This window comes from Oncorhynchus kisutch, linkage group LG2 (genome assembly GCF_002021735.2).
Source record: "Oncorhynchus kisutch isolate 150728-3 linkage group LG2, Okis_V2, whole genome shotgun sequence".
Lineage (NCBI taxonomy): Eukaryota > Metazoa > Chordata > Actinopteri > Salmoniformes > Salmonidae > Oncorhynchus > Oncorhynchus kisutch.
Window position 1 is genome coordinate 43,137,322 of NC_034175.2, and position 20,543 is coordinate 43,157,864.

Consider the following 20,543-nt stretch of genomic DNA (forward strand, 5'->3'; position numbering starts at 1 on the left):
TAGATGTTCCTTTTGTCCAGGTGGGAAAGGGCAGTGTGGAGTGCAATAGAGATTGCATCATCTGTGGATCTGTTGGGGCAGTAAGCAATTTGGAGCGGGTCTAGGTTTCCTGGGACAATGGTGTTGATGTGAGCCCAGACCAGCCTTTCAAAGCACTTCATGGCTACAGACTTGAGTGCTATGAGTCGGTAGTCATTTAGGCAGGTTACCTTAGTGTTCTTGGGAACAGGGACTATGATGGTCTGCTTGAAACATGTTAGCATTGCAGACTCAGTCAGGGACCGGTTGAAAATGTCAGTGAAGACACTTGCCAGTTGGTCAGCGCACGCTCAGAGTACACATCCTGGTAATCCGTCTTGTGAAGGTTGACCGGTTTAAAGGTCTTACTCACATCGGCCAAGGAGAGTGTGATCACACAGTCGTCCTGAACAGCAGATGCTTTCATGCATGTTTCAGTGTTGCTTGTCTCGAAGCGAGCATAAAAGTAATTTAGCTCGCCTGTTATGCTTGTGTCACTGGGCAGGTCACGGCTGTGCTTCCCTTTTAGTCTGTAATAGTTTGCAAGCCCTGCCACATCCAAAAAGCGTAGGAGCCAGAGTAGTACGATTCAATCTTAGTCTTGTATTGATGCTTTGCCTATTTGATGGTTTGTCGGGGGGCATAGCGGGATTTCTTATAAGCTTCCGGGTTAGAGTCCCGCTCCTTGAAAGCGGCAGCTCTACCCTTTAGCTCAGTGAGGATTATGCCTGTAATCCATGGCTTCTGGTTGGGTTATGTACGTACAGTCACTGTAGGGATTTCTTCAAATGCTACTTTCCATTTTCTTACTTCCAGGGCGATCAAGGTTTACCAGGAGAGCTTGGAGTTACAGGGGAAAGAGGTGTTGGTGAGCCAGGGCCAAAGGTAAGACAAATACTTTATCCACCCTCTTCCAAATAGTAAAGAAATGCCTCCTCAAATTAGCCTGGTGATCGCTCAGCAGCCAGTTTATTAGGTACACCGACTGAACATTAGAATGGGCAAAAACTTGTGACCTAAGCAACTTTGGCAATATCTAGACTTGACAGTTCATGCTGCTTTAATATTCTGATCATAAAGTTCTGATCATGGAATTCCGAGTGCATCATGCGTGTACACCTATGTTTAAATGTGTCTACCGCGTCCACAGTGTCTGGATTCCCTTTTCCTGCACTATATTCAAATGCCAGAATGCATTCTACAAACAGTGGAATAGGGAAAATATGAAAATAACAAAAATTGATGCCAGTAGCTAACTACTGTAGCTAACAAGCCAGCTAACCTGTGTATCTAGCCAGCAAGCAAGAAAATGGGTTAGCATAACTCTAGCCAAATAAGAAATGTTTTTTCTAAATATTAGATAGAAGACTAGAATTTATGAGTCAAGCAAACACGTTCCTCACACACTATGAATGTATTTCGTCCAACGTTATAATGAAAAGGTCCCAAAACAGAAGTTTTCTGGAGACTTGTGGGAGGAGTGCTGAAGACCTCGCCCACTGTATCCGTTTTCTGTAGTCTGATTGCGTCCGTCTTTTCAATGCAGTCTTTGAGCATGGTATGTTTGTCAGTGCCAGAAACGGCCAGCCTCCTGGGCTTTTCACATGTGACAGTGTCTACGGTTTACTGTCGATGGTGCGACAAACAAAAAACATCCAGTCATTGGCAGTCCTGTGGGTGAAAACAGCTCGTTGATGAGAGGTCGAAGGAGAATGGCAAGAATCGTACAAACTAAGAATCGGGCCACAAACAGGCAAACAATGGTGCAGTACAACAGTGGTGTGCAGAACGGCATTACAGAACACACAACTCATCGGTCCTTGTCACGGATGGTCTATTGCAACCACAGCAGGTTCCACTCCAATCAGCTAAAAACATGAAGAAGCAACTCCAGTGAGCAGAAGTGGAAAAACCGTGCCTGGTCTGACCAATCCCGGTTCCTGTTGCGTCGTGCTGTTGGCATAGTCAGGATTCGGAATAAGCAGCATGAGTCCATGACCCCATCCTGACCAGTGTCAACAGTATAGGATGGTGTGGGGAATGTTTTCCTACCACACGTTATGTCCCTTGATACCAATTCAGGCTGTTCTGGAGGCAAAGGGAGTCCGACACCGTACTAGATGAGTGTACCTAATAAACTGACCACTGAGTATTTTAAAAAGCAATTTGTTTCTTTTTCAGGGTGAGCCTGGTGCATATGGCCTGGCTGGCTTACCTGGTCTTCCAGGAGAGGACGGGGCTCCAGGACAGAAGGTGTGTTATTTGACCTTTACACCACTTCTATAGATACAATATAGATCTATAGATACAGTATAGCACAACAAAAGGGAATGTGCCAATGTGAAAAGGTTTGTTTCTGCCCCTTCTGCCAGGGTGAGTTTGGTATCGCTGGCCTCAGAGGTTCTGAGGGTGCAGCAGGGATCGGCATCCAGGGCGAGAAGGTAGGTTTCACATCCTTACCCTTCTGTCATACTAACCTGTAAGCACCAAGAGGGGGTCATGTAAATTCTGTGTGCTCCACCCCTCCCAGGGAGATCAGGGTCAGAGGGGCATCCGTGGATTACATGGACCTTCTGGCATGACTGGACCCTCAGGGGCAAAGGTGAGAATAACACAATAACACTGTCTGAGACCGAACACTGTCTGATCACTACAGGCCTACAGAGTTTGACAAATCTTCATTGTTCAAACAGTATAGTAATCTATTTTACAGATTGTATTTAGTAAACATATCTTAATTATTTTTGTTTGAGTTCAACCAAAATACTCTAGATCTGGGCTCTCCAACCCTGTTCGTGGAGAGTTACCCTCCTATAGGTTTTCAATCCAACCCCAGTTGAAACGCAGCTGATTCAGTTTATCAACCAGCTTACACTTACAGGACAGTATCTCTTCGGGAACAGGGTTGGAGAGCCCTGCTCTAGATGATTACATAGATGGCCCGAACATCTTCACAGAAAGAGCGTGTTTTCCACCATAATTTGCAAATAAATTCATTAAAAATCCTACAACGTGATTTTCTGGATTATTCTTCTCATTTTGTCTGTCATAGTTGAAGTGTACCTATGATGAAAATTACAGGCCTCTCTCATCTTTTTAAGTGTGAGAACTTGCACAATTGGTGGCTGACTAAATACTTTTTTGCCCCACCCCATAAACTTGGATGTAGTTGAAGTGTACCTATGATAAAAATTACAGGCCTCTCTCATCTTTTTAATTGGGAGAACTTGCACAATTGGTGGCTGACTAAATACTTTTTTGCCCCACTGTAACTGTAAAAATGGTTTTCTAACAATCATTTAGCCTTTTAAAATTATAAACTTGGATTAGCTAACACAACGTGCCATTGAGACACAGGAGTGATGGTTGCTGACAATGGGCCTCTGTGCGCCTATGTAGAGAATCCATTAAAAATCAGCCGTTTCCAGCTACATCAGTCATTTACAACATTAACAATGTCTACACTGTAAATCTGATCAATTTTATGTTATTTTAATGGACAAAAAGTTAGCTTTTTTTCAAAAACAAGGACATTTCTAAGTGACTCCAAACCTCCAAACAAGTATGTGGACACCCCTTCAAATTAGTGGATTCGGCTATTTCAGCAACACCCATTGCTGACTAGTGTATAAAATTGAGCACACAGCCATGCTATCTCCATAGACAAATATTGGCAGTAGAATGGCCTTACTGAAGAGCTCAGCGACTTTCAACGTGGCACCGTCATTGGATGCCACCTTTCCAACAAGTCATCTAGAGCTGCACCATTCAACTGTAAGTGCTGTTATTTTGAAGTGGAAACGTAGCAACAATGGCTATGCCGTGAAGTAGTAGGCCACACAATCTCACAGAATGGGACCGCCGAGTGCTGAAGCAAGTAAAATTGTCTGTCCTCGGTTGCATCAGTCACTACCGAGTTCCAAACTGCCTCTGGAAGCAACGTCAGTACAAAAGCTGTTTGTCGGGAGCTTCATGAAATGGGTTTCCGTGGCCGAGCAGACACAAAAGCCTAAGATCATCATGTGCGATGCAAGGCGTTGACTGGAGTGGTGTAAAGCTTGCCACCATTGGACTCTGGAACAGTGGAAACGTGTTCTCTGGAGTGATGAATTATGCTTCACCATCTGTCAGTCCAGCGGACGAATCTGTGTTTGGTGGATGCCAGGAAAATGCTACCTGCCCCAATGCATAGTGCTAACTGTAATGTTTGGTGGAGGAGGATTAATGGTCTGGGGCTAGGCCCCTTAGTTCCAGTGAAGGGAAATCTTAACGCTACAGGATACAATGACATTCTAGACGATTCTGAGCTTGCTGGTATGTTGAGATCAGTGTGGAAGAACTTGACTGGCCTGCACAGAACCCTGACCTCAACTCCATCACACAGGCCTAACATCAGTCCCCGACCTCACTAATGCTCTTGTGGCTGAATGGAAGCAAGTCCCCGCAGCAATGTTCCGACATCTAGTGGAAAGACTTCCCAGAAGAGTGGAGGCTGTTATAGCCGCAAATGGGGGGACCAACTCCATATTAATGCCCATGATTTTGAAATGAGATGTTCAACGAGCAGGTGTCCACATGCGTTTGGTCATGTAGTGTATCTAGAGTTCAAGGGAAATTATTGCCCATTCTTCTTCCAGGGAGAGCCTGGCACACCGGGCCGATTGGGCATGTCAGGACTACCGGGACGGGCCATTGCAGGTCCTAAGGTAAGAAATACACATCTATTAACACCCTGTTTCTCTATGCTGTTCTTATCAAGTAATGTACATAAGAAACACTGCTACACATAGGTCATTGCCATGCATCATCAGATCCTGGCTGAAAAACAGCATTTCCCTATCTCGCCCTCTGTCTCAGGGTGATCTAGGCCCTCCTGGTCCGTCTGGGCCTATTGGAGAGACAGGCTATGGGCTGCCTGGGCCGAAGGTAAGTGTTGCAGTTACCAATACATAAATCACAAAAAACTGTGGTGAAAGTAACCATGAGACATACAGGTGTAGGATCTTTGATCACCCTGTTCTTGCAGGAAATAATAACGATGTGTGCTTATATTTGTCCTTTTTCACACATGTACAAGTGTGTATTAATACGCATGTGTGAATTAGAAATGTGTTTTTTGCATATCCCAACTCTCCCTGAGACACCCTCTGAGAGTGGGGTCAGGGTCTGCCATTATCAATGGCAACCCTGAAGCTATTAGGGTTAAGTGCCTTGCTTAAGGGCACATCAACAGATTTTTCACCTTGTCGGCTCAGGGATTCAAATTGGCGACCTTTCAGTTCCTGGCCCAAGGCTATAACCGCTAAGCGACCTGCCGCCCAAATGAAAACTGGTAGTGTAATCAAGATTTAAAAGGCTTCTAAAGTTTGTCGTTTCTACTTTAAAATGTCAGACTTGATTTTCCATAACAAAAAAATGTATCCATCCCTACAAAAAATGTAAATGAATTATAATCCACACAATAGTTCACATTTCCTGTTGCTGCAGGATTATTTTCCTGCTGTTAGAAAAGTCTCAAATGAAGGTCCTACACCTGTATGATATGCTCATTGTTTGAATGATGTCTTACCAGGGCGACCGCGGTAATTCTGGTCCACCAGGTCAATTTGGGCCCAAAGGTGAAGGTTTCCCTGGACCAGTGGTGAGTCGTACCAACAAACCAACCTACAAACTCATGAATCTTCATGTCCTAATTGCAGATTGGTGCCGTTTGGTCAAACTCAGTCTCTCATAAAGTTTGGGTTGTCCCCTGTTCCTCGTTTAGGGTCCTCCAGGTCTTCCGGGTCTACAGGGAGAGCAGGGCCCTGAGGGCGTTGGCATCCCAGGACCGAAGGTACTTGTTATTTATCTGGCCCTAAATCCTCTATGCATGTCAATCTGCTACAACCTAGTGCATGGGAATATGACGTGTGTATTGTTTGTGTTTGTAAATATGTCTGTCCCAGGGAGACATTGGCTTCAGAGGATTGCCAGGTTTGCCAGGCCCAATGGGAGAGGGTGTGCAAGGACCACCGGTATGAAACGAATATTAACCTCTGACACAAATAGAGATTCCTTATGTAGACAGAGGTCACAGTGAGTTTAATGAGTGACATACACTATATATACAAAGGTTTGTGGACACCCCTTCAAATTTGTGGATTCGGTTATTTCAGTCACATCCGTTGCTGTCAGGTGTATAAAATTGAGCAGAAATCCATGACATCTCTATAGACAAACATTGGCAGTACAATGGCCTTACTGAAGAGCTCAGTGACTTTCAACGTGGCACCGTCATAGGATGCCACCTTTCCAACAAGTCAGTTGGTCAAATTTCTGCCCTGCTAGAGCTGCCCTGGTCAACTGTAAGTGCTGTTATTGTGAAGTGGAAACGTCTAGGAGCAACAGCGTCTCAGCCGCGAAGTGGTAGGCCACACAAGCTCACAGAACGGGACCGGCGAGTGCTGAAGCAGGCAGCTCGTAAAAATTGTCTGTCCTCGGTTGCAACACTCACTACCGAGTTCCAAACTGCCTCTGGAAGCAGCATCAGCACAAGAACTGTTTTTCAGGAGCTTCATGAAATCAGTTTCCGTGGTCGAGCAGCCACACACAAGCCTAAGATCACCATGCGCAATGCCAAGCGTCGACTTGAGTTGTGTAAAGCTCGCCGCCATTGGAGCAGTGGAAGCATTCTCTGGAGTAATTAAAACATTTTCACCATCTGGCAGTCGGACGGACGAATCTGGGTTTGGCGGATGCTAGGAAAACGCAACCTGCCCAAATGCATGGTGCCAACTGTAAAGTTTGGTGAAGGAGGAATAATGGTATGGGGCTGTTTTTCATGATTGGGGCTAGGCCCCTTAGTTCCAGTGAAGGGAAATCTTAATGCTACAGTATACAATGACGTTCAAGACGATTCTGTGCTTCCAACTTTGTGGCAACAGTTTGGGGAAGGCCCTTTCCTGTTTCAGCATGACAATGTCCCTGTGCACAAAGCGAGGTCCATACCGAGATCAGTGTGGAAGAACTTGGCTGGCCTGCACAGAGCCCTGAGCTCTCCCCCATCAAACACCTTTGGGATGAATTGGAACCCCCGACTGCGAGCTAGGCCTAATTGCCCAACATCAGTGCCTAACTAATGCTCTTGTGGCTGAATGGAAGCAAGTCCCTGCAGCATTGTTCCAACATCTAGTGGAAAGCCTTCCCAGAAGAGTGCAGGCTGTTGTATCAGCAAACGGGGAACACACTCAATATTAATGCTTTTGATGATTTTGGAATGAGATGTTTGAAGAGTGTCCACATACTTTTGGTCATGTAGTGTACCTTATCACATATCAGTAGTCCAGCTATAATGGCAATGCCCAACTTAGTCAACTTCACTGATTCGAGTCTGTAGTATATCTGTCCCCTCCTATAACACTAGCATCATTGGTTTCCAGGGTAACATTGGAAGGCCAGGACCCCTTGGTCCAACAGGGCCACCAGGAGAAGGTCTGCAGGGCCCCAAGGTATGTTAATTAACAAAGTACATTCCTGACCTATGACCTTCAGTGTGTTCTAGCACTTTTCCAGGTATCTGACCTTTTTAAATGACCACCCTATGGATCTTGTTTTGATTTATGGTTCATCTTTTGTTTTTAGGGTGGGCAGGGGTCTCAGGGTGTGACAGGGCCAAGGGGACCCTCAGGGGAAGGATTCCCAGGAGCTAAGGTAAGATGTGTGCTTAACCTCATGGAACTCGTCTACTGATGGATGCAGTGACCTTGTCTCTAACAGCAGTCCTCCTGCCTCTTCACTCCAGGGCGACCGTGGCTTGCATGGGGAGAGAGGAAATAAGGGCGGAAAGGGAGATCTGGGAGATCATGGGGTTCATGGAGAGTCTGTGAGTCATGTCATATTTTACAACATTTCAAGGTCATGGTATATGATCAGTCCATGAATTTAAATGTTTTCTTGTGTCTCAGGGGAGACCAGGAATAAAAGGTGAAGCCGGCCTTACAGTAAGTTCACAAACTTTGTATACTACATCATTGATGCTGTGATATAGAATAAATATATAATAAATGAATGTAACTCACACTCCTGTCACTTCCAGAGAGAAGACATCATTAAATTGATCAAGGAAATCTGTGGTAAGACTGTTTAACCGTGATAGTAACAAATCCAAGATAAAACATGAAGCATAGATGAAATCATGTCAGTAGCTATTCAGCATCTCTCTCATGCTTTCAGGATGTGGAGTGAAGTGCAAGGAGATGCCAATGGAACTTGTATTCGTCATTGACAGCTCAGAGAGTGTTGGTCCGGAAAACTTTGAAATTATCAAGGACTTTGTCACAGCGTTGGTAGACCGTACCACTGTTGGACGTAACACCACCAGAATTGGACTGGTCCTGTACAGTCTGGATGTCAAACTGGAGTTCAACCTGGCACGCTACATGACCAAGCAGGATGTTAAGGAGGCCATCAGGAAAATGCCCTACATGGGTGAGGGCACCTACACTGGCACTGCCATCCGGAAGGCTACCCAAGAAGCCTTCTACAGTGCCCGTACTGGAGTCAGGAAGGTGGCCATTGTCATCACAGATGGAAAGACAGACAAACGAGAGCCTGTGAAGCTAGACATTGCTGTGAGGGAGGCCCATGCTGCCAACATTGAGATGTATGCCCTGGGGATTGTTAACACCTCAGATACAACCCAGGCCGAGTTCCTCCGTGAGCTCAATCTGATCGCCTCGGACCCTGACAATGAACATATGTACCTCATCGACGACTTCAACACTCTACCAGGTGACTAACATGCTCATACGTCTCACCTAGCTGTCTTAAGATGAATGCACAAATTGTAAGTTGCTCTGGATAAGAGTGTCTGCTAAATGACAGAAAAAAATATATGGAAAATGTGCATAGTATCACACATTACTGTACATCGGCTTTGTATTATGTAATCACAACTGACTTAGAGATATCATACACTTTAACAGAGGTTGTCATTTCTCTTCTTCTGTCTTTCAGCTCTGGAGTCAAAACTTGTTAGCCAGTTCTGTGAGGATGAGAATGGAGCCCTTGTGATGAATCGCATCGCTAATGGCTTTGGAACCAATGTGAACAATGGCTATGGGAACCACAGATATGTACCGGAAGCCTATGGGAATAACGGCCATGGGAATAACGGCTATGTGGACAGCAGCTATGGAAACACCTATCATGAGGATCCTATCCTAAATCCTAGCAGACGTACCAGTTCCCAGAGTTACATCAGAGGCCGTGGAGATACCTTTGCCCTGCCCCTCAACGCTGGACCACTCCCATTGCAGGTCCATGTAATCCTTTACAGGACAGATTTATATCATAAAAAGTAACTCTCCTTGGGTTTTTATAGAGGAGCAGTTGAATGATTGCTTTGTAATAGTCATAGTCCTTGCTCTGTTCGTCAATTAATTCCATTTTAGCAGTAAAAGACGTTGAGTTATTGTCTAACTAATCTATGTGTGTGTGTGTGTGTACTCATCCAGGTGGAGGATGATGAGGAGGGTGAAGATTTAGACATAAGGACCCATGTGCGAGGAGGTATTATGGCTGTAGTTAACAAGACAGTATCCATCCTCCCTGCAAGGGAAACCTCTCACTCCAACACAACTGTTTCATCGTCATCATCAGGATCAGCATCATCATCCTCCGGAACATTGGGTTCAGCTTCATCCACCAGCTCAGGCCAATTTCGTCCGGTATCAATTCCTAATAATATTTTCCCCCAAGGTTAGGACCTCTCACTGCAACATGTTCACAACTAGATCAAAAGTCACATCATCTCTAAACACTGTATGAATTAGATAAAGAAACTGGGTCATTTCTGTCTGACATTCAATTATGTCTTAACTTTTCGAATGCACTGAATGTCATTCTTCTCCTTCTATGTCGTTCTGTCAGAGTCTGTCCAGCTTGATTCCCGTTGTAAGCTGAATTTGGACCAAGGCACCTGTCGGGAGTATAAAATCCGGTGGTATTATGACAAACAGGCCAATTCATGTGCACAGTTCTGGTATGGTGGCTGTGAAGGAAATGCCAACCGCTTTGAGACCGAGGATGAATGCAAGAAGATCTGTGTTCTATCTAGGACAGGTATGTCCCACAGCTTGTGATGAACTTAAGCCACTGTGCTGTATTTTCTGGCATTCTTTTTGACATGCTCTTCTCTCTATTTTCCACAGCTGGTTAAAACAGGCAGATGATCAATCAACTCATCTGTACAATATTCCACGGAAACCAACCAAAGTGGAGGAGACAATTTTAATATTTAACATGTTATAGTCTACTACTGTTATCTAAATATATTTTCAAAAAGGCATTTATCATTGGTGAAAAACTCCACTTTGCATCTCTCTCTGGGGGAAAAAACTCCACTTTGCATCCCTCACTTGTGCAAAGAATGAGGGACAGACCACTTCAAGATTTCACCTACACTGGCACTGTTGTGCCTTAATTTTCTGATTTTTTACTATCTGAACAACACCTTCCTTAATGAACAAGTCTTTATGATGACTTTATTTGAGGAAGTCTGAATTTGAAGAAAATATAAGGGTGCTATGGTATTTTACTACATTAGAAAAGTGGTCCTACCTTACTCTCGTTATTTTGCAGAATTAACTAATCCATTCAGTGCCTCAATGTTACTCAACTTTACCTTCGGACTTAGGCTGTTCTGAACAGAGAGGATAGGTTCAAACCCAGATTTAGCCATTTCAGGTTTACATGAGAAAACATCACACAATATAAATTGTCAAACCACTGAGCCGAGCACATTATGCTGTTCTACACTGAATATTGTATTTTAATATCGGAATAGAGAACTATAGAATACATCATTTTTGTAGTATATGTTTTGAATTTAAAAAATGAATTAAGCAAACTAAATTAAGTAGGTGTGGTCATTACTTGTATTGTTTGTTTAATGATATTAATTATTCCATTTTGGTGATATAGGCCAGGTGGCAGGACTACAAGTGACAGTATGCAATTTACTAAGCATTATTCTTCCAAAACGTTTTGGAAAATGTGATGATTGGAAATTGCACATCACTGTTGATGAAAAAAGCTAATTTGAAATAAATTACCACATTTTTTGTTGTTGACTGGCTTGATGATTGATGATTTTTGTATTTGTTTTTATTAATAAAACGTTGAATGTGGTGTGTGTTACTTTATTACCAAATGAACATACTACAATGAAGTCCACCTGATGATACTGTATTTGCAGTGCTGATGACACACAATGACCTAGAAAAACATTATAAGGGGAACACGTGCTTGCGATCTACCCAGAATAAACTCAGTTTCCTTTTCTGTATTGTACTATTACTTTCAGCTTTATATCGGAACCATGGTAACGATTAACACTCTGTACGCAGGCAAACTTCAAACGGCAAGACAGCTCATTTGCATATCCCCTTGACCTTCAACCTCGAGTAATTCTGATTAGCTGTTAAACACAAGGGAGTTACGGACTATGATTAAATGTGTATAGCTCCATATACTACAGTAACAACGTTAATGTAGTTAGCGATTGCCACAAAATTCCTTACCTAAAACTTATATTAACTTGCCTTGACACATTATACACTACTCGTCATGTGTCAAGACAGTACACTCATACAAGGGGTATACAGTAGTAGCCAAGTACCTCAATTTCACGACGAGGATTTCATCCACGGGATTGTGCGCAGATTTATGTACAGTAGTCTAGCTAGTTTTTTAAATGAACTTCCGACTCCGAGTCGCTAACCTTATGCAGTCAATACTTTAAAAAATGTAAAGGCCTTGATACACTGGACATTTTGAGAGACAATGTTGTCAGCAATGGTTGCTGCAACCATTTTACATTGAAAATAAGCACATTTTTATAATCTGGGGAATCTTAGTCGGCAGCTCCATCTTCGGTGCGTTCGTAAATTCACTCTGCCTTGACACATGGCGAGTAGTGTAATGAGTCAAGGCTGTACTTGCTTGTTTCGTCACATAAACTGAAATTAGCCGAACTATTCAAATTTTAACAACCAGGAAATGGCGGAGAGATTTCTGCATAGTGCATCTTTAAGACAAAACTGTACTTCGGCCACTCAGGAACATTCACTGTCTTTGTTAGCTAATACATTCCAGTACAGGTGTGGCAGGTCAACAGGCAACAACAAGCTATAGGAGATGAGTAAATAAATGGGTGAATTGAGTTAAATTAATATGTGCTGCATATGAAATCTAAATCATATGTCCATGTGCTCATTGCTCTAGTGTCTCACCCCACTCCTTTGCCAGCAATTGCTTGGCAATATTGCCTATTCTTCCTGTGAATTTCCGTCTATGCTTTTGGCATGTTGATGCCATTCTCAGTTCGGAATGTGCATTCCACATCAGGGCTGCCAACTTTTGAAAAAAGCTTGGCGTGAGATTTGCTATGTGAATTTCATTGCCCCCTGGCACAAACCCTATACAGGGAACTGGGGGGTGCCCCCCCCCCCCCCCCAGAAAGATTTGACTGTTTTAAAGCTAATTTCCTGCAATTCTTCATATTTTAACATGGCTTAGGCCTATGACCAGTGTAAAGAAGGAGGTGCATTCAGGATACTTTGAATATTAAATTAACACTCAAAATTCGACAGCTTTATCACTTTGAGATTTTCTGCTGCTGCAACTACTACTTTTAGCTTCTGTGACTTCCTTTCCATCTTTGCTGTACAGGTCATTACCATAGCAATGAACACCAAGCAACCAACCTTGCTAAAAAACAAACTGTTCGGGTCCACGTCAGTCAATATAAGGCCCTCCCCCGCCCTCCTTTCAGAAAAGCTGATCACGACTCCATTTTGTTGCTTCCTGCCAATAGAAAAAAACTAAAACAGGAAGCTCCTGGCTCAGGTCTGTTCAACGCTGGTCCGACCAATCTGATTCCACGCTTCAAGACTGCTTCGATCAAGTGGACTGGGATATGTTCCGATTTGCGTCAAACAACAACATTGACGAATACGCTGATTCGGTGAGCGAGTTTATTAGTAAGTGCATCGGCGATGTCGTACCCACAGCAACTATTAAAACATTCCCAAACCAGAAACCATCGATTGATGGCAGCATTCGCACATAACTGAAAGCGCGAACCACTGCTTTTAATTAGGGCAAGGTGACCGGAAACATGACCGAATACAAACAGTGTAGCTATTCCCTCCGCAAGGCATTCAAACAAGCTAAGCGTCAGTATAGAGACGAAGTAGAGTCGCAATTCAACGGCTCAGACACAAGAGGTATGTGGCAGGGTCTACAGTCAATCACGGATTACGAAAAGAAAACCAGCCCCGTCGCGGACCAGGATGTCTTGCTCCCAGACAGACTAAACAACTTCTTTGCTCGCTTTGAGGACAATACAGTTCCACTGACACGGCCCGCTACCAAAACCTGCGGACTATCCTTCACTGCAGCTGACGTGAGAAAAACATTTAAATATGTTAACCCTCGCAAGGTTGCAGGCCCAGACGGCATCCCCTCAGAGCATGCGCAGACCAGCTGGCTGGTGTGTTTACGGACATATTCAATCAATCCTTATCCCAGTCTGCTGTTCCCACATGCTTCAAGAGGGCCACCATTGTTCCTGTTCCAAAGAAAGCTAAGGTAACTGAGCTAAACGACTACCACCCCGTAGCACTCACTTCCGTCATCATGAAGTGCTTTGAGAGACTAGTCAAGGACCATATCACCTCCACCCTACCTGACACCCTAGACCCACTCCAATTTGCTTACCGCCCCAATAGGTCCACAGACGACGCAATCGCAACCACACTGCACACTGCCCTAACCCATCTGGACATATGTGAGAATGCTGTTCATCGACTACAGTTCAGCATTTAACACCATAGTACCCTCCAAAAAGACCCTGGGTCTCGACCCCGCCCTGTGCAACTGGGTACTGGACTTCCTGACGGGCCGCCCCCAGGTGGTGAGGGTAGGGAACAACATCTCCACTCCGCTGATCCTCAACACTGGGGCCCCACAAGGGCGCGTTCTGAGCCCTCTCCTGTACTCCCTGTTCACCCACAACTGCGTGGCATGCACGCCTCCAACTCAATCATCAAGTTTGCAGACGACACTGCAGTGGTAGGCTTGATTACCAACAACGACGAGACGGCCTACAGGGAGGTGGTGAGGGCCCTTGGAGTGTGGTGTCAGGAAAATAACCTCACACTCAACGTCAACAAAACAAAGGAGATGATCGTGGACTTCAGGAAACAGCAGAGGGAGCACCCCCCTATCCACATCGACGGGAGTAGAACGTTTTAAGTTCCTCGGCGTACACATCACAGACAAACTGAATTGGTCCACCCACACAGACAGCGTGGTAAAGAAGGCGCAGCAACGCCTCTTCAACCTCAGGAGGCTGAAGAAATTCGGCTTGTCACCAAAAGCACTCACAAACTTTTACAGATACACAATCAAGAGCAACCGCCTGGTACGGCAACTGCTCCGCCCACAACCGTAAGGCTCTCCAGAGGGTAGTGAGGTCTGCACAACGCATCACTGTGGGCAAACTACCTGCCCTCCAGGACACCTACACCACCCGATGTCACAGGAAGGCCATAAAGATCATCAAGGACAACAACCACCCGAGCCACTGCCTGTTCACCCCACTATCATCCAGAAGGCGAGGTCAGTACAGGTGCATCAAAGCGGGGACCGAGAGACTGAAAAACAGCTTCTATCTCAAGGCCATCAGACTGTTAAACAACCACCACTAACATTGAGTGGCTGCTGCCAACATACTGACTCAACTCCAGCCACTTTAATAATGTAAAAATTGATGTAAAAAAGGTATCACTAGCCACTTTAAACAATACCACTTAATATGTTTACATACCCTACATTACTCATCTCATATGTATATACTGTACTCGATACCTACTGTACTCGATACCTACTGCATCTTGCCTATGCCGTTCTGTACCATCACTCATTCATTTATGTTTATGTACATATTCTTCAACAATTTACACTTGTATGTATAATGTAGTTGTTGTGAAATTGTTAGGTTAGATTACTCGTTGGTTATTACTGCATTGTCGGAACTAGAAGCACAAGCATTTCGCTACACTCGCATTAACATCTGCTAACCATGTGTATGTGACAAATACAATTTGATTTGGAAACTGTTCCGGTCACTCAATCCTGGCCAATCAGTCCTGGCCTACTACTTACTAGTCTCCTCTCATGATCCCTCACCTCTGGCCCATTATCCTCTACTTCCTCACTGCCTCAGCTTAAGTCACTTTCTGCACTGCTCGACCCTGGCAACCTCATCTTGTCTCAGTCACACAGGACATTTCTGATCCCCTGCAACATAGGCTCCCTCACATTTGACACACTACTTTTTCCTCCAAAACTACACACTTCTTTGTCTCCTGCCCTCCTGCACACCTCTGCATCTTACACACTGCTGCTACATGACCATAACCTTGGCACCTGAAACATCATAGCGGATTTGGAACAGACACTCTCACAGGATAATTCATATATCCTAGCATGACTTTATCAGGCAAACACTCAATATCAAAAGGATAAACTGGGTCTCCGTAGTCTTGCTCTCAAATCAAATTGTATTAGTCACATGAGCCCAACACAACAGGACCTTATAGACCTTATAGTGAAATGCCTACTTACAAGTCCTAAACCAACAATGCAGTTTAAAAAATATGAATAAGAAATAAAAGGAACAAGTCATGAAAGCGGGAGCAGACGTGACAGTACAGGTGCAGAGTCAATGTGCGGGGGCACCGGTTAGTCGAGGTAATTGAGGAAATATGTACATGTAGGTAGAGTTATTAAAGTGACTATGCATAGATAATAACAGAAAGAAGCAACAGTGTTAAAGGGGGGATGGAGAATGCAAATAGTCTGTGTTTCCATTTGATTAGACGTTCAGGAGTCTTATGGCTTGGGGGTAGAAGCTGTTAAGAAGCCTCTTGGACCTAGACTTGGCGCTCCGGTACCACTTGCCGTGCGATAGCAGAGAGAACAGTCTATGACCAGGGTGGTTGGAGTCTTTGACAATTTTTACGGCCTTCCTCTGACACCGCCTGGTATAGAGGTCCTGCATGGCAGGAAGCTTGGCCCCAGTGATGTACTGGGCCGTACGCTTTACCCTCTGTAGTGCCTTGTGGTCGGAGGCCGAGCAGTTGCCATACCAGGCAGTGATGCAACCTGTCAGGATGCTCTCAATGGTGCAGCTGTAGAACCTTTTGAGGATCTGAGGACCCATGCCAAATCTATTCAGTCCCCTGAGGGAGAATAGGTTTTGTCGTTCCCTCTTCACGACGGTCTTGGTGTGCTTGGACCATTTTCCTTTGTTGATGATGTGGACCCCAAGGAACTTGAAGCTCTCAACCTGTTCCACTACAGCCCCCTCGATGAGAATGGGGGCGTGCTTGGTCCTCCTTTTCCCGTAATCCACAATCATCTCATTTGTCCTGATCACATTGAGGGAGAGGTTGTTGTCCTGGCAGCACTTGACCAGGTCTCTGACCTCCTTCCTATAGGCTGTCTCATCGTTGTCGGTGACCAGGCCTACTACTGTTGTGTCATCTGCAAACTTTATGATGGTGTTTGAGTCGTGCCTGGCCGTGCAGTCATGAGTGAACAGGGAGTACAGGAGGGGACTGAGCACGCACCCCTAAGGGGCCCCTGGGTTGAGGTCCGGCGTGGCGGATGTGTTGTTACCTACCTACCCGCTCGCCAACAGGTCTGCGTCTCACCAAACGGCGTAGTTTAAGAATATTTTGGGTAGTGCTAAAAATAATGACATTATATCTGAATTGCTACATCTTTATGTACCTTCACCATTGAATCGCAATGAAACAGTAATGTAGGTTTCTCACTTAAGGGTGGCACAAATTGGGATATGGAGGAGGGGAATGGGCAGGGCATATGCTAAATTAATACTGTAGTAAAAACGAGTGTTTTTGCAGACATTACCATAGTATTTACTATAGTATACTTCAACATTATATAATAAGTACTACACATGATTGAGGGATACTATAGTGTGTAGTATAGTATTATACAGTATTATATAGTAAGTACTGTAGTATTTTTAAAATCTGGGTTGACATCAATGTAGCAATTGAGGCCGCAAAGGTAAACAGCCGGACTAGGTGGGACTTGAACCAGCGAACGTGTGGTTATGGGCCCACTTCTGCACTAATATACAGAACTTACTCCTTTTTATTATTTTAATTTAACTAGGCAAGTCAGTTAAGAACAAATTCTTATTTACAATGATGGCCTACTCCGGCCAAACCCGGACGACGCTGGGCCAATTGTGCACCGCCCTATGCAGCTCCCAATCACGGCCCAGTTGTGATACAGGATCAAACCCAGATCTGTAGTGACACCTCTAACACTGTGATGCAGTGTCTTAGACCGCTGCGCCACTCAGGATCCCTTACCTGCAGGGAGGCTCCTGGTAACAAATCTGAGGATCATCTGTCATTCTTTGGCTCTGCCAAGAGTCAATTTGTGTGTGTACACTTAGACATAGATACCTGCATACATCTATTTCTCTTTCCGTGACATGGCTAGAGAGGAATCCACTCTGCAAAGGGATAACCTTATTATTCTCATCTCAATGAATACTGCCCTCTTTTGGATTTTCATGGTACCACAGTGGAACACAAAGATAATCATTAGTAATAGCAAGTATTGTTTCCCCAATTTAAAAACAATCTAACAACACGGAGGGACATTGATGTTCTTTGTGTTTCATTGCAGTTGGATACTCCTCCACCATTGACATCACAACAAGGACAGCTAACTCTGTAAGTATATTGGTCTGTCTATCAATTGACTATATAGGTAAACAGATGTCACTACCATTATGAAGAATTTAAATTTTCAGAAATTGAGAGGCCAGACTGAAGCACTGAAGCACTGTTCAAAGTCTAACAATAGACTGAGTACATTTTCACCCATGTGGATCCAGGGAGTCCAAGACAATTTACATCGGTCATTTCTGTTCACAGATATTTACACCTAGAAAACGAGAAATTAAACTTGTGAAAGTTGTTACACTTTGTCAGATTATGTCATGATATATGATTCAGTCAAGTTACTGCTGAGTTTAATTGAACGTCTCGTCAACTAATTGTCCATATCCCTCTGTTCTAGGGCTTATGTGACCTCTAAAATGTACCGTGACCTGAAGCTGGGAGGAGCTCTCATTCAAAATAAACAACAGAGGCTTTTGCCTCGAGAAGAAGTGTATGACAAAATCAACGGGGTGTGGAATTTATCCAGTGACCAGATACAAATCAATTCCTCTAGCTATTTAATCCTCCAGGAAGTATTTTGAAGTAAAACAGTGTTTCATGCCTTTACAAGGAAACGAACTGTCCTGAATTGTATCTGGTAGGGTAATCTGGGAACATTTTTCATCACGAATGTTCAGATTGTTTGGCATGCCAATATCAACGAGAGCTTCAACGTCAGCATTCCCTACCTTTAAATTGTACGTGTCGTAAACAAATGAAGTAATCGAAAAACCAGCTGGCGTGTCCAGCCTAACAAATGACCTTTTGAGGTATTGAAAGTGATCAACTATTTTCCTTATTGTCACCTCTCTTCTCTGTAGCTTTCCATCAGAATAAGAGACTCAAAGTGTGGCCTAGCTTTAGTGATGCAAAGCTCTCAGCGGGTAATTGGGATAATTTCAAATGTAACCGGTAGCATTTTACTTACTGTGTACCATAGAATTACATATAGAACTAGTAGTTTAAAAGCATATATAGTATATCTATGTAGTATCAGCTTTAAAAGATGACAGAAAATTCAGAGAAAATAACTTGGCTTTTGCATGCCATTTACTGTTGTGGCATACTCCTGAGTACATCTTTTTTTGATTTGTTTGGAGACTGGAGGATATGTGCTTTGATTTAAGATCGACCCAATGGTAAAAGCTTCAAGATGCAGTTAAAGAGATCAACTCACTCCATCTTTGGGGTGGACTATGAGATGGAGGAAAAAGGTCATTCTATATTAACAAGACATTGAATTATGAATTTGTGTGGCGCAATTCTCCTTCAAATTTTCTCTCTCTCCCAACAATAATTCCAGCCTCAGCCACTGGAGGAGCTGACGGGGGACCGGCCCCCCCGATGATGTGGAAATTGAGCCGAATGAGCAGACTGATGCTTTCACTGTGTGTGCTTAGACTGTCATCCCTCCTCTGGGAATCCGTTATTTGTTTTCATACTCTGAAAATAGCAGGTTGCTAAGTCATGTTACACAACATACCGCAAACATGGCTTTATGTTGCCTAGTGCCTATCGTGTTTATACAGACTGAGGTGTACTTCGTCAAACGGTTTGAACACATAACCTCCTATTAAGGCCATTGTCATAACTGATTTCTATTGTTTGCTTCTAAGGCTTACTTTTCTGATGGTAATAAGCAACAAGACCGGGAACCTGTGTTTTCCGAGGAGCTGGGAATTGCAGTTGGGAAGTTGAAGGAGGGGTTCACACTTCAAGGACTGTGGGAAGTTATGGGCTGAAGCATGAACGTTGATAGGCGAGTTATGTGAACATAGTTCCTCAAATCCATCCTTTCTTTTAAATGACACAATTGACACACAACAGTTTCAGTTTGAGTTAGAGTTGTATTTTTTACAGGGACAGTGCACATTAATCAACGGTTCAGTAAAAGTGTTGGTTTTAGCCAGACGGTTGTTTAAAAGCGTTTGTAAAAGTACAAAATATTTGTATATTTACTCATAGGTTTGATGTATATAATAAATACGTAGACCTGATGCATGTATGGGCAACATGTAAGAAAAATAGTGTGCCATAAATCAAAAAATTCTACATAAGTGTAGTGTTTGTGTACGTTTTTATTTGTTCAATTAAATAGAAATAGTAGAAATAGAAAATAGTTTAATTGTGTTGTTGTTTAGATGTAATAATTCAACTATTTAAGTAAAGTAGGCAATTGTCTGACCTTTCTTAGTTTTCAGAATGTCTTAACTGGGTTTTTGAAATGAGTTGAAGACATAATCCAGTGGCATGTGGGGAAAACTGAGTCATTTGTTTTTTGGACAATGATCTAAAGGCTATTAACAAACGTGCCAGAGGAGCTCAAGTATTTTACAAATGGTTCATGGGGACAGACTGTTGTATCTGCAGCTGCTCATTGACCCTGCCTATGAGGAAGGTCAGTCCTTCCGGAAATATACTCACATTTAATAATAAAACATGTTCAATGAGTCGCACACAAATAAATCCCCAAAGATTTTCAGGACTAAAAGAAAATCATAGTAATTGATATATAAATAAAGGTATAATAACAGCTTCAGGGTACTCTGTAGTTCACTATCTTTACTTGAAGTATTATATACTATTTTACTCTAATCGTGAAAATCATTGGACAATCCTAAATAATTTTGTAAGTGATAAAGGGGAAAATCCTAATGATTCATACAAGTTGCACTTGTAATTGAGTTTGGGGATGTTTGCTCCCCACTG

The 20,543-nt window shown here is 43.5% G+C and overlaps 1 protein-coding gene and 1 pseudogene across 1 annotated transcript in view; both read left to right on the forward strand.

The window, feature by feature from the left end:
- LOC109904228 (collagen alpha-1(XXVIII) chain-like) overlaps positions 1-11,181 on the forward strand; it is a 37,619-nt gene extending 26,438 nt beyond the window's left edge. The window contains exons 17-35 of the mRNA XM_020501458.2: positions 835-903; positions 2,200-2,271; positions 2,391-2,459; positions 2,549-2,620; positions 4,656-4,724; positions 4,876-4,944; positions 5,591-5,659; positions 5,783-5,851; positions 5,964-6,032; positions 7,437-7,505; positions 7,639-7,707; positions 7,799-7,879; positions 7,962-7,997; positions 8,093-8,129; positions 8,230-8,787; positions 9,013-9,314; positions 9,513-9,703; positions 9,914-10,119; positions 10,209-11,181. Coding sequence (XP_020357047.2) covers positions 835-903; positions 2,200-2,271; positions 2,391-2,459; positions 2,549-2,620; positions 4,656-4,724; positions 4,876-4,944; positions 5,591-5,659; positions 5,783-5,851; positions 5,964-6,032; positions 7,437-7,505; positions 7,639-7,707; positions 7,799-7,879; positions 7,962-7,997; positions 8,093-8,129; positions 8,230-8,787; positions 9,013-9,314; positions 9,513-9,703; positions 9,914-10,119; positions 10,209-10,216 — 2,184 coding nt within the window. The 3' untranslated portion in view covers positions 10,217-11,181. The remainder of the gene's footprint in view (positions 1-834; positions 904-2,199; positions 2,272-2,390; positions 2,460-2,548; positions 2,621-4,655; positions 4,725-4,875; positions 4,945-5,590; positions 5,660-5,782; positions 5,852-5,963; positions 6,033-7,436; positions 7,506-7,638; positions 7,708-7,798; positions 7,880-7,961; positions 7,998-8,092; positions 8,130-8,229; positions 8,788-9,012; positions 9,315-9,512; positions 9,704-9,913; positions 10,120-10,208) is intronic.
- A 196-nt stretch (positions 11,182-11,377) lies between these two features.
- LOC109904236 (Bardet-Biedl syndrome 5 protein homolog) lies at positions 11,378-19,576 on the forward strand (annotated as a pseudogene).
- The last annotated feature ends 967 nt before the right edge of the window (positions 19,577-20,543 follow it).